The sequence below is a fragment of the Cajanus cajan genome, chromosome 2 (assembly GCF_000230855.2).
Source record: "Cajanus cajan strain Asha chromosome 2, NIPB_CcT2T_4, whole genome shotgun sequence".
Lineage (NCBI taxonomy): Eukaryota > Viridiplantae > Streptophyta > Magnoliopsida > Fabales > Fabaceae > Cajanus > Cajanus cajan.
The window spans coordinates 66,702,181-66,716,641 of record NC_138518.1 but is presented as its reverse complement, the minus strand read 5'-3'; the positions used below and the strand labels follow the sequence as shown (position 1 = coordinate 66,716,641).

General features: G+C 30.8%; 2 protein-coding genes across 5 annotated transcripts; both read left to right on the top strand.

The window, feature by feature from the left end:
- The first annotated feature begins 635 nt into the window (after positions 1-635).
- On the top strand, positions 636-4,506 carry LOC109799435 (mitogen-activated protein kinase 7). Of its 4 annotated transcripts, XM_029271483.2 has the most exons (5): positions 636-778; positions 1,015-1,132; positions 1,233-1,330; positions 1,586-2,012; positions 3,392-4,506. In XM_029271483.2, the coding sequence occupies exons 4-5, from the start codon at positions 1,590-1,592 to the stop codon at positions 4,073-4,075; spliced, it is 1,107 nt and encodes a 368-aa protein (XP_029127316.1). In that variant the 5' UTR covers positions 636-778; positions 1,015-1,132; positions 1,233-1,330; positions 1,586-1,589; the 3' UTR covers positions 4,076-4,506. The 4 variants fall into 4 exon arrangements, with proteins under 4 accessions (XP_029127316.1, XP_020215585.1, XP_020215584.1 ...); XM_020359996.3 differs by lacking the exon at positions 1,233-1,330; XM_020359995.3 differs by lacking the exon at positions 636-778 and having other exon boundaries at positions 809-1,132.
- Positions 4,507-9,610: 5,104 nt separating this feature from the next.
- Positions 9,611-10,525, top strand: LOC109799592 (bZIP transcription factor 44). Its single transcript, XM_020360177.3, has one exon. It carries the CDS (start codon positions 10,012-10,014, stop codon positions 10,444-10,446), a length of 435 nt encoding a protein of 144 aa, XP_020215766.1. The 5' UTR covers positions 9,611-10,011; the 3' UTR covers positions 10,447-10,525.
- The last annotated feature ends 3,936 nt before the right edge of the window (positions 10,526-14,461 follow it).

The following is a 14,461-nucleotide window of genomic DNA, read 5'->3' as shown; positions in this document are numbered from 1 at the left end:
CGCACTACGTAGCAGTGGCGGCCAAGAATAGAGATTAGAGGCTAACTCACTTTCCATGCCATTGCCTTACTCAACATTTAACACCTTTTCCTTATAGCCTTCGTACCTCTTAACCTACCCATTCATTTTCCTACATCTTCTACCCATACTTGCTCATTTCTTTGTTCCTGCTGATTCTAAGTAAATAATTTATTAAATTCATCCCTATGTATACAAATATTATTGGTTTGACGTGCCATCATGCGTTGATTCTTTTACACGTTCTTGATTAAGTCTTAATATGCAGAGACAAAGGAATTAATTAAAGGTATCATCTATAGAGTCACTAAAGTCAATTGGAGTAGTACGCTTATAATTTTAAATTTGAGCCATAAATGAAAAGAAAAAAAAAAAACGTAGAATTGTTAAATTATGTGTATAACATGATGAAAGTGATAATGAAAAGAAAGAAGAAATGGCTGAACCCAAATGGTGGAAAAGAAAAGGGCAAGACACGTTTTTTTCAATTTAGATTTTGAGTTCCCAAAGGGCAAACACAGATACGTAAGTTGTCGTATTTCGCATTATGTCTTACGGGTAAAACAAAGGCAATGAATAATACGAAGAAGCAATGCCGTGTCCGTGTGGGTTGGGTTGGGGTGGTCGTCGTGACTCATGTGAGTCATGGGGCGTGTTAAAATGTTAATGCGTTATTTCACTTTTTTCACTTCTATCCATAACCACCTAAACTAAACTTGTATTAACAATATTTTATTTTATTCTATGCCTTTATGCCTAGGTAAGTATTATTATTATTATGATGTGAATACGTTATGATATATTTATTAATATGACGACCATGGCTTGGCCCTTCTTTCTTCTGTAGCCTGATCTCGATTAAATTGAGACATTTAATATTGTTTATATGATAAGATTTGAAATGATATGAAACCCACTTCTTGAATCCAATCCATTACCCACTCTATTCTATTGATTATTGCTTCAACTGTGCAATTTTTATTTTTTTTTGCACAGAGCGTTTACTTGAAGCTGCATCAATTGAGGGATTCTTCATCTTTGGATTTGCTTTTGGTGCCTCGGAGTCAGAGCTGCAAGGAAAGTGGAGATGCTGGGATGAAAGCTGAATTTTGTGGTATGAACGCTTTTCTCACTCTTTTGGAATCAATTGATTTGTTGTTGGGGTGAGATCAGGGGAAGAGGAAAGATATAATTGAATCTTTGTTATTTTTTAGCAAAAAAGATATCCAAAAAGTTGGGCTGGGAGAGAATAGGTTCTTAAAACAGACAAGGTGACATCAAAAGATCAAAAACCCAGAGGTAGAAATAGCAAGTAAGAATTGATTCGAACCTTCTCTAACATGGCATAAAAAAGTATCCAATGATTCACCCTTTATCCAGTGGATATATATATGCAGTGTGTTTCTGATATTCTTTTAATAGCAGCTTTAACAGACTGTTGATTGCTTGTCACAGTTAGTAATGCATGATTCATGCTTATAACAATGATTTTACTGTTGTGAGTTCATTACTAGTCTCTTGTGTGTGTTTACTTATTGAGAGCATTTTGTGTTGCTGTTATTTGCAGGGAAATGGCTACTTTAGTTGAACCTCCCAACAGAATTAAGCCAAAGGGGAAGCATTATTACACAATATGGCAAACATTGTTTGAGATTGATACGAAGTACGTTCCAATCAAGCCTATTGGCCGAGGGGCATATGGTGTGGTGTGCTCTTCCATCAATAGAGAGACCAATGAGAAAGTTGCAATTAAGAAGATTGGGAATATATTTGAGAATTCTATTGATGCATTGAGAACTTTAAGGGAGCTGAAGCTGCTTAGACATATTCGGCACGAGAATGTCATTGCTTTGAAAGATGTTATGATGCCAATCCACAGAACAAGTTTTAAGGATGTCTACTTGGTCTACGAACTCATGGACACTGATCTTCACCAGATTATCAAGTCTTCTCAACTGCTTTCGAATGATCATTGCAAGTATTTCTTGTTTCAGGTACTAACCTTTTTGTTATGGGATTTTCCATTCCTTTAGCTCTTCTTTTTAATTTCTAAACTTGTGGTCGTCAATCTATTTTTTGGATTTCCAGAAATGCATAAAATATTCATTGAAGGAGATTTAGTAGGGGTTTGAAGTATATATGCAATTCACTCTTACAGTATTGAATTGACATTGCCGTGCTTCGAAATGAATTCTCCATTTTCAATTATTAATCTACAACCTACAAGTGTATTAAGTTAACTGTTGAATATCCTCTTTCATGCATTCTTATACAATATCATCAGGTTCTTTTTGAGGAGTTGGTACGATTTGAGTTGTGGCTTTACATTCTCTAGTTTGAATGTATGTTGCCCCAGTCAAAGAATTTAGTGTTTCAGTTCCATAATTTTTCCGGTGAAATAACACATACTACCATTCTATAAATTAGCGAAGTCTAGGGTTAATTTTGTTAAGTTAGAGGATTAGATAATTGATGTTTTATAGGTTTGTCCTTTTCTTTAGTAAATGTCTGATTTTTTATGTTGGTGATCACGGTTATTATTCTCTCTAGTTATTCTTTTTCTGCCTTTTGGATTATGTCTATATTTAAGTCCAGTTTAGACATTGGTTAATAAACTAAAATGAAGATATTAGAGATGTTAATGACTATATTCAAGTTCAGTTTAGGCAAGAGGATTGAGCATGTACTTTTGTGATAATGAAGACAGTAATCTTCATTTTCTTTTGATTTATGAGCTCACGTCTAATTTATCATTCTGCATAGAAGAACTAGCACGACTAGGAAGAAAATAAGATATTGCAAAACGGTGGACCGTATTTCCTGCTATAACGAAGAACAAGAAGGAAAATGTAAAACAGATAATTTCATGTATGCAATAAAGGTATAGAATCTTGTTCAATAACTAAGAAAGAAACCCCCTCAACAGGACTATTGGTCAAATACGTAGGCCCAAATGTTGAATAACCAATAGATCTCCTAAAAGCTTCAGTAACTAGATTTCATATAACGTTCCAAGTAATCCTTTTCTTATTTTCATCTTTCTAGCGTCCTTCAATTCGGAAAGAATTAAACCCCTTGTAGCATGCATGCATTAGACAAAGAAAATCATTGGCCCAAATTGGGAAATAGATGCGAATGTGACCTTAACATTGTTTGATTAAATGATCAACCTTCTTATGAAGATAACCTGTTAGGAACTATACATGTCACTCATCTTGTCTACAATTTTTGTGAGTTTTGCAGTAATGTTGAACATCATTGATAGTGATAATGTACAAGTAGAAAACAGTCAACGAATTCTTTTGTGAACTTCTAATCTTTGTATATTTGAACTATTCTTGTGATTGATACTAACCATAAACTCTTACTTCAGCTCCTTCGAGGTCTTAAATATCTTCATTCTGCGAACATTCTTCACCGGGACTTGAAGCCTGGAAATCTGCTCGTCAATGCCAACTGTGATCTGAAGATATGTGACTTTGGGCTTGCAAGAACTAATGGAGTTGATGGCCAGTTTATGACAGAGTACGTTGTCACTCGCTGGTACCGTGCACCGGAGCTCTTGTTATGCTGTGACAATTATGGAACCTCTATTGATGTGTGGTCAGTAGGGTGCATTTTTGCCGAGATTCTTGGTAGAAAGCCAATCTTCCCTGGAACTGAGTGTCTCAACCAGCTGAAACTAATTATAAGTGTTCTTGGAAGCCAGCATGAATCTCACCTTGAGTTTATTGATAATCCAAAAGCCAGGAGGTTTATCAAATCACTGCCCTATACTAGGGGCAGACACTTCTCACAGCTATATCCACAAGCAGATCCATTGGCCATAGATTTGTTGCAAAAAATGCTTGTGTTTGATCCAACCAAGAGAATCACTGTCCTAGAAGCTCTTCAACACCCTTATATGGCTGGCTTATATGATCCAAGGTGCAACCCTCCTGCTCAGGTTCCCATCAGTCTTGACATAGATGAAAATTGGGGGGAACAGATGATTAGGGAAATGATGTGGAATGAGATGCTGTATTATCATCCTGAAGCTGCTTCTATCAATGCATAGACGATTGATTCTTCCAAGGATTTAAACTTTTATTGGTATGTTTGTTTTTACGTTTGAAATGCTCATACCTCAATTTGACCCAAAGCAACAAGACACAAGCTTTTCTGTTGAGGTGTCTTGAACGTTGACAACTACGAATCAAATACACAATGTCATGTTGCTTGTCTCTAGGAGTAGTTATCTTATTCCTTAGACATATTTTAATCTTAAAGTAAGGACCTAGTTGCCGAATTTTGTACTTTGCATGAGATTGCTTTAGTACCTTTTTAATTTGGCGTCTCCACAAGGATAATGGCATCTTGTAACTTGTATATAGCCATGCATACTGTTTTGGGGTTTCGGCTATACCATTTGGAGTTTGAACTACTTGTTGTTCATCAGTTGTTTCCTAAAATTTTACAGGAAGGAGTAAGATAATTTGTGCTTTCAAATATATGTCTATGGTTTTGAGATGAGGCTTTCCTTAAATGACAGAGCTATCCTCTTTAATTTGAACGTGCACTGGATCACTACCCGGTTTTCTATAGCGGGGATCATTCAATTGAAAAAAAGTGTTTAGGGCATGTTCGGACGAATAGCTTAATCAAGAACTTTCAATGCGTTCCAATGATGTATTTACATAAACAACCTAATTAGATACTAATTATTTAAGCTCTTTTCATATAAGAGCTTATTCACAAGTTTAACTATGAACTTATTGAAATGTCGTAAAAAGAATTTATAGAAAGATGAAATCACTTCCTTCATAAGCCTAAATACAATATTTAAAACACCTTATTTGATTTACAGTTTTCACATTGTAATCTCTTGCGTTCCTAGTGAACTTGTATCAGTGACATTTGTGTACTAATTTTCTTTTTTATCAATAACAAATGCTATTTTTTTTTTTTTTTTTTTATAAATTTCATTCATATATCTTATTCATCCATTAGCCTAGTAGTGATTATTCCTATTATTACATATCACAGTATTTATCATGTCAGCAAAAAGTGTAATTAATTAGTTTTTATATATTTTTATCTTTACAATTTTATCATAATTTCTTCTTTACCCTTCTTATATTAAAAAACACTTGCACTCTCTCTTACCTTCGCTCTCTTTCACTCTCATTAAATATTAATTTTTTATAACAAAATTATAAAAACCATAATATAAATTCATTTTTATTATTTCATTTAATAGAATATTTAAAAACGATGATAAAAATAAAATAATTATTATCCTAATTTTGATATGATATATCATTTGAAATAAGTCAAATTATGAAAATTAATTAATAGAAATCTCCTAGGGGTATACGTATTCATTTGAAATATAAATATAATAATCAACTAAAATAGATGGTTTTATATTAAATCTTATATTTGAGCCAAATTTATTCTTCTGCAATTATTGAGAAAAAAATAAGTTAAATTCAAGCATTGAACAAAACAAAATTTAACCTGAATCCGATAGATAAACAAGCACAATGATAGTCTATCAGTAATAATTATTTAAAAATATATACAATTATCAAATTTTAACTTATGCTCAGTATTACTTTGTACTCATTAGCTAGTCTAGCAACTAATTTTAACTTTTTTTTTTTTTTTATAATAGATTTTCTATGTATAGACTTTTGATAAATAAAAAATATATATATTTTGTTTCCATATTTAAATTTTTTCGGGGTGAAATTTCCATATTTAAACTGAATCAAACAAAAGTACAATTTAATTTTTGGTATGATGACATGTTATAGTTAAGTGCGAATAAGGTACGTAAGGTGGGCTCAAATATACGCATACAAAGAAGTGTGGGCTCAAATATTTTTTCATTCAATCACAATTGGACTATAAAATTAACCGGTTAAATTAATCCAAACAAGTCTTAAAAATAATTAATATTAAATGGAAAATTACACTTTGTATCCTGAAATCTTCTTAAATAACATTTATCTCTCTTTTGATTTTTTAATTAGACTTTAATTCATCTCCCTTACACATTTAATGACGTAACACGTCTCTTATTTTATCCAATCAAGTGAGAACCTATCTCAATTGAAGAAAAATAATAATATACACTCCTTATTTTAAATTATCTGGGGTAGCTAAGTATTTTTTAAGAACTTCAAAGAGTGTAAGTGTTACTTTTTTTTTATTATATTTTTTATAGTTTAATAGAGTAGGTGTTATTTAAGAAGATCTTATTAGAAGAAAAATTGCTGTTATATTATCATCAATACTATATTCATTTCATGCTTATAAAAGCTAATTCACCGTAGCCTCCTCATATTTACATTATTATATATTATTAACAAGTACAAAATGACTAATTTTGTCTTTGTATTTCTCTTGAAAATCACATTCAACATCGACCCGTCAATTTCTTCTAATCAAGTTGGACTGCATCAAATGACGTCTAAATTTGTATTTATTCACACCTTGAATTTTGAATTTTTTTTATAAAAAAAAAATAGAAGAGAAAATAAATAAATTAACAAGTATATTCAAAATACATATATATATATATATATTTATTTATTTATTTAAAAAAAAAAGATCATTTCAACCTTTTTACACAATTTTTAATTACAAGTTTTCCCTTACTTTGTTTTTGCTCACATTCTTCTCTCTTCCCAAATTCATTCCCCTATGAAATTAACAAAGAATGTGGAAGAGTGAGGAATTGTAAAAGAATATGCGAGAGAATCATGGTATTATATGATTGACTGTGATGTGATGTTGTTATAACGTTGTGAGAATTGTAGCAGCTGTGTTGTGGAGCTGAAAAGCGGCATGAGAAAGAGACATGAATATGTAGCCGCATGCACAGGACAGGGTGTGCTGACACCGCAAAGACTAACATAATCACCACTTATAGGGTGTTGCATGTACTTCTTGGAGCATCCACAATCTTCTATTAGATTTTCCTCCTTTATGCTCACTTTAATTTGATGCACAATAGAAGGAATAATGAAGGAAAATACGATATATAATTTTTAGAATTGCCTTATTTTGACAAAAAAATATGTATTTTAATTCATTCAGAACAAGTTTAAGGGGTTTATTAGATTAGTAGTAACATGAAATTCCCATCTTGCTTGTATCTGCCGGCTGTCGGTGGTATTAACGATGCAAATAGTCTTACAAAAGAATTTGTCACATGCTATGATAGTGGTCTCTAGCTATATATCTAACTAAATTGAACTACAAAATACGTTCATATCTGATAGACGCAATAAAGATTATTGGTCAAAGAAAAGAAAAACTGAAGCAGCCATCTAGTTTTGCCAAGGATAAATTAGAACATTTGATAGATATAATTGACACAACGAAGATAATTCAGTCAAAGTAAAAACGAAGAAAAGCAGAAGCAGCCATCTATGATAAAATTATAACTTATTAGCCCACGTGGAAAGCATTATGGTGCATTTTCCAGAGAGAGGGAGTCATAAATCTTTTCACAATTAAAATAAGATCTGGCTGGCGCTCATGACGTCGATGACTTAAGCGATAAGGTTTATACGTATATGTTAAATTGAAGCTTCCTAGAAACAACATATAAAGATGAACATGGGTGAGACTCTAACTCAAGCTGGTTTGAAAAAGGTTTCTACCTATTCATTTGTAACATATATTAAAACTGCATTCATATTGAGGAGACAGAAAAAGGCACAGAATTCAGGTGCAACCTAGCTGACAAATGGAACTCACTTGAAAAAACCATGGGATACATACACTATTCTTATTTTTCATTTTCTTAATTATTCATTCTTTAATATCTTCCTTGGAAAGCATATACTCTACCTAGCTATTAAGAAAATTGCAACAAATAGTATGGCTGGCATGGCCACCCCACTGGATTTTGGTCGGGAACCTTTTTCTTTCCTTTCCAACAACCCATAACTGGAACCATGTGCTTATAGCACATCGTAAATGAAATAAATTAATATTTTGGTGTTCAAAAGCTGTCTGTATGTTCAAAAAAGCATCGATCACCTTCGGTAAATTAAATATTAGTTATGGTCCATCATGTGACAATATAGTTTTTTTAACTCGGCAAAAAGAAAAACAAATACTAATACCTCACATGAAACGTAAGGAAAACTAATTAATCCATTTTTGGTCTGCTTGATTAAATTTAGTCCATGTGTAGCATTTCTCTTAATGATAATATCTTAGTATCCAAGTCTTTTGCTTAATGATAATATTTTGGTAGATATGATAGTAACAACCACCTAATACTAAGATCAATTTATGTAGATTTTTTTATATCTTAGTAAGTAATTTTCAGTTTTGAATTTTGGATATACAATTACTTTAAATACTTAAAGAAAAAATTTTGCTGTGTATAATATATATTTTTGACTCGACTAACATAACTTTTGGTAGTGAATATATATATATATATTGTGTGTGCGTGATTTAGAGAGAAAATATGTTTTTCTAAATATTCTTATTCATTTCAAACATGATAGATGATTTATGTTGTATGTATTTATAAAATAATGAGCAAGTTTTATATACATTAATTTTGAATTAATTATTTAATTTATTTATATGTACTTATAATGTTTTATAGAATGTTAAAATATGATTGAAGAGATAATGATATGTTGCTGTTTCATAGCTTATAAGTTCTGTTTAACAAATTCATTTTATAAGTGATTTTATTTCATTATTAATGTAGATTCAGATAAAGAGAATGGGTGTAAAGACAAATTATATGCAAATGAGTGTATTAGTTTCTGTCGTTAATATTCTTTTTACTATGTTCTATATATACATATGTGTATTTCATGAAGTCCAGAGCTGAGGTTTTCCTAATCCAGTATTATAAACGAATACCCCTTAATACTCCATATAGCTTATGTTTGACTAAAATAACATGGTAGTTAGAACATTTTATTTCTTGAAGTAACGTATATATTTTAAAATGCGTTATACAAACTTGGAATGTGTAATATAATATACATGGAAAACACGCATTGAAATTGATGTATAATATTTTGAGTTGAGAATTAGTGATGAAAAGCTTTTGATTGAAGTTCACTGAAATGCCCTAGAAAGATGATCTGCAATATATAGAATATATTAATATAATAACCCGGTGGCACATTGAAGAAGAAAAAGAAAAGGTAAAAGTTGGAATAATTATTAAAAAAAGAAAGAAACTGGTGTGTGCAACTAGCATTCATTACCTAAGATTCCAGCTTGACCACCATGTCCATCCTCCACTAAGAAATAAACACTTAAAATAGGTGGTCCAACATCTAAGAATTAGATGAGCGTCATATTGCGTTACCATGGTAAATAAGAAGATTAGTATAAGAGTGCGCGTGCACATGAATAGGAGCAGTGAACATGGTCCTTTCCAAGTCCTTTCCCCTTTCCCCCTTTTATGTGTATTGACTTTTTCAGTCACCAAACAAAATATCAAACACCAAACAGGCACTAGGCACTAGGCACTAGGCACTAGGCACTAGCCAATATTAATTTTTGTTTATTTTATTCCATTATTAGAATGGGCAATTGAATTGTTGTGTCTATAAATTGGGCTTCTGAAACCCTTCAAAACCTCTTCCCCTTGGCCTTTGAAACCTTGTCTTATTCCTCCTTATCATCTCAATTCAATCTAGTCTTTAACATCCTCTTCTCTCTATAAAACCATCCTCATCATCCTCCTTCTGCAGCAATGAATGATTGAGAGAGACAAGGCAAATGTCGTCTCCAGTAATCTGTGAGATCCTTCTCTCCGGTTTCACCATCAACTCTTCTCTCAGGCGCAGGACACACTTGGTGCAATCTTTCTCAGTTGTTTTCCTCCACTGGTTCTACGTTTTCTCATGAACTAAACATCCTCCTACATATATATATATATATATATATTCCATTATCCGTACATTGAATCATTAAGAGTAGGTAGGAAATAATCAAATAGTTAAGTTAGTTGTTATGGCTTCTCCCGGTGGTTCGAGCTGGCTTCAAAACTCAGGATCGGAGGGAAGCACGGTGGAAGAAAGGAAGAGGAAGAGAATGGTGTCGAACAGAGAATCGGCACGCAGATCGAGGATGAGGAAACAGCAGCACCTGGAAGGCTTGAGTGTGGAAGTGGATCGGCTGAAGAAGGAGAAGGAGCAAATGAGCGGCAACATAAGCATGACCATGCGGATGCTGCAGAACGTGGAGGCGGAGAACGCGATTCTGAGGGCGCAGATGGCGGAACTCACCAACAGCTTGAACTCGCTGAACGAAATAATCGATTTCATAAACTCCACAAACAGCTTAATGTTGGAGAATGATTGTGGCTTCGTGGAGCCTTGGAATTGGAACTCTCTGCCTTTCAACCAACCAATCGTTGCCTCTGCTGCTGACGTCTTCATGTTTTGATTTCACAATTTCTCTTTATTACTCTTTTTTTGTTTTCGCTTTATCTTGTGTTGTGCAATTATCGACCTTTTCATTTCCATCTCTGTCATTTTCCTTCATTTTCGCTCCTTTTTCCCTCAAATTTATAGCGTGTTTGCATTATTGTTAGAAACGTGGAAAATCATGTTTGACAGGAAGCAATAAATAATAGCTTGGACGTGAAAAGAGAATGTGTAGAAACGTATTTCCGATCACAATATTAGACTCTTCATAAATTCAACTGCTTAAAACTTTATGTGTGTTTCTACAGCCTTTTCATTACTGCTATCAGATCCCTTTTTGATAACTAGCCACTTGTCGGTAAGTTCCTATGTACGGACACATATATATATTTGGACACAAAAGCTGTCTCTAACTTCACCAAGATAAGAAAAATAAATGATTCATATGCACAATTTTCTGTTTAACTTTATTATAATTCTTTCAAAAAATTTATATATTAATTACTTTTTCAATATGTTTTAAGAAAATTGATTGACGAAACGAAACCCTTAAAAGAGATATATAGAGAGATTAGAAGTGTTAATTGCATATTTCATTTAATTTATAAGTGTCAAATACATCATTACTCAATTCAAAAATGTCAAATTAAATTTTATGAAATCTAATACTAATGGTTTAATATGATTTTTCGTTAAATGTCTGGATTTTCAATTTTTAACTAGAAAAGATAAATAGTACCAATATATTCAAACCAAATATACTAATTTAATGTCTAAATAATGAATTTAAACAGAGTGTAGGACATAATATATTGCAAGTATTTCTCTTTAACAAATAACCAATTCGTTATTTTTCATGCGATTTGTCTCCTATTAAATAACAACTTGTCTCGTACTAAATAACAACTCTCTTTGAAACTATATAATAGCCACTTTTGATATTCGTCGCGGTTTCGAATAAAACGTTTCTACCTATGAGCAAAATATGAATTTTTTATTTAAATCTTATACTTGAAATATACTAACCAAAATGTTATATTTATTATTCATGTCGAGAATTTAGTCTTCCATTAACTAATTTTTTACATAAATTTTTCATTTTTTTTCATTAAGATATTGGCTAACTAGCTAGTAACACTTTGATAAATATATTGGAAGGTATGATATTTTAGTAAATGTTTTTTGTAATATTTAATTAAAAAATCACAACATATAGATCATCCAATTAATCGCGTTTTCGTTTGACAATATGTCCATCTTTAAATTAGAGATAATAAAAACAATTAAAAATGTTGCTTATCGTATACAGATATAAGGGGTTCACATTCACTTGGATTTAAAAAACGCGTATATTATGAATTTGTCACCATGTAGACAGATGACGTACGTTGTATAGACAAAAATTTAATGCCAATCAATCATAACAAGTTAATATGCAGCTCCTTTAGATTAATTGTGAAGAGGGAAACTAATAAAGTCGGTAAGGAAAAGGGCCAATTGTTTCATTTCATATGATATAATGTCACATTTGTACCGTTTCCTAAAATCCAAGTGTTAATTTGCGAACGTGAATATAATATTTGCATTATTGCTTCTGCATGCTTTCATTGTCGAAGAGAACAGTTTGGAAAGCTATAAAAGTTAGGTGTTCATCGATCATCCTCTAAAGAAATGAAAATGTGAAAGCGATGAACTGGAATGGAATCTATTGGATATTCTTGCATAGGAAATTATTCCAATAAAAAACTTTGTTACTTTTGATTTTTTAACAGTAAGATTTTTCTTTGTTTTAATCTATGTTAGAGAAGTTCAATGGAAAAACCAATGAGAATTCTACAATGAAGTCTAACCATTTGTGCAAATCACCCATTATTATAGCCTTTTTCTAAAATATAAAAGTTAGGTTATATAATATTCGCATTATTGATGCATGCCTTCATTGTTGGACTGAGCAAGTGAGAAATTTTCAAATATTCCAAGTGACAGTTGATCAATTAGCTCATCATCCTTTAAAGAAATGAAAATGCGAAGACGGTGCAAGCATTTCGGACAAATTATAAACTAGAATTCAAATGTGAGAGAATACTTCATGCAGTTTCAATTTAATTATTATTATTATTTTTTTACATTCTCATCTGATTATAAATTAACATATATAAAAATTTATTTACTTTTACGATAATCACTTTAAAAAGTATATTTATTATGATATTTTGATCTAAACAAAATTATGCTAACAGTGTATAAAAATTAAATTCACATAATATATATTGTTCCCTCTTTAATAAAAACAAAATAAAATATATAATGTGTCATAACAAGACATAATCATATCTTCCCCGGAATGGACCCAGAAAATCCAAATCCCTTGAATGTGTTATTCTCACATTCATTTTGAAATGATTAATTATAAAAATAAAAAAAATAAGTAAGTTTATATTTTTTCAAAAAAAAAAACTATCAAGTTTATGAATAAAAACAACTCTAAAACATCATGTCTTTAAGATAATTTTTCAAAAGTTACATGATGAGTTTGAGTCATAATTTTGTCTGGTAGCAAAAGAAAAGTCATCTTTTTGTATCCTAAAGAAGTTTCACTAATAATTTTAAAAATTATACAATAAAGTGTAACCATTTGAATGGTACATCCTTCCCGGACAAGCTATCAAGTTTCGATGACAACCTTTTTTTAAAACAATCGGCGAGATGTTGACAAGTGTTTACAGATTAAAAATAAATAAATGTGTAATATGGTTGATTCAATTTATTTTTTAAAAGATAATCACTTGTTTTTATCAACTTTTAAGAATGTTTTCAAAAGTAAATGATTATTTTTTTTCAAAATTAGTGCTAATAAAAAAAGGGTTTTAATTAGTCTAGAAAATCATTTTTTTCTTTTTTAACTAACTGTGTTCTGCAAATTAGTCACCGGTTTTGTGAAAAGAAAATCACTTTATCCACCTTTAATAAAATTATCTGAAGATGAAAAGGCAAATGGCAATGTTGCAGTTCCTTTTGGGAGAAGGGAAGAGGTATCTTTCCTTTTGGAAGAGGAGAAGGGGTATCTGCCTAAGATAGATAAAATTGAATTGATTCTTAGAACTTAGAAGGGTACAATTTAAATTAAAATAAAACGAGATTGTAACTCAATTGTCACCTACCACGATGTTTAAGATTAGCAAGCATAGAAACATCTCAAGTTTTTTTTTTTTTTTAATTACCGATTGAACCGAAAGCTTATATCAATTTACATATTGTTCAATCAACTGGGTTAAATTTCTTAGTGCTCGGAACAGAAAACAAAAAACTTTTTTTTACATAAAAGAATGAAAGCACAAATAAGTCAAGGTTATAAACAAATAAAAAAAAATTATAATTTATTTAACGTGGTTCAGTTTCTCATGTCTATATTTATAATGATGTTCAATGTATTATAAATATATATATATATATATATATATATATATATAAGAGTTAATCAGCTATACATTGTTATTGTAAGGTTTTTTTACACTGACAATCAATTATATCTTTTAATTGTGTCATGTCATTGTAAAAACATTTAATTCCTCCTTTCAAGTTTTGTGAGTGTAATTTGAAAATTTCATTCTCACAAGTTTTATGAATAACATAAGTTTTATAAGTAAAACTTAGAAATCTTGCCTCATAAGTTTTTTCTAAGAAACTTGAAAATATTCCTTTACATGACTCTCTTTCATTTAAGACACTAACTTTCTTTACAAGTTAGGTAATTTTTCTCATCTCAACAATCTTTATTTATTGACCTAACATTCTAACCTTAAAAGACAAAATAAATATCTAATATAAATTTATATTTTAATTATGAATAATAACATAAAAGAATTAATATTTTTTAAACTCTAAATAATATTTTAGATATTTGAATTTGAAAATTGAATTATTTTTCCAACATTTAGTAAAAACATCTAAAGTTTAATCCTCTACTAAGTTTCTAAATTATACATCGTATAAATAAATTTTTTTTAATAATGATAAAATATTAGTTCATTAGG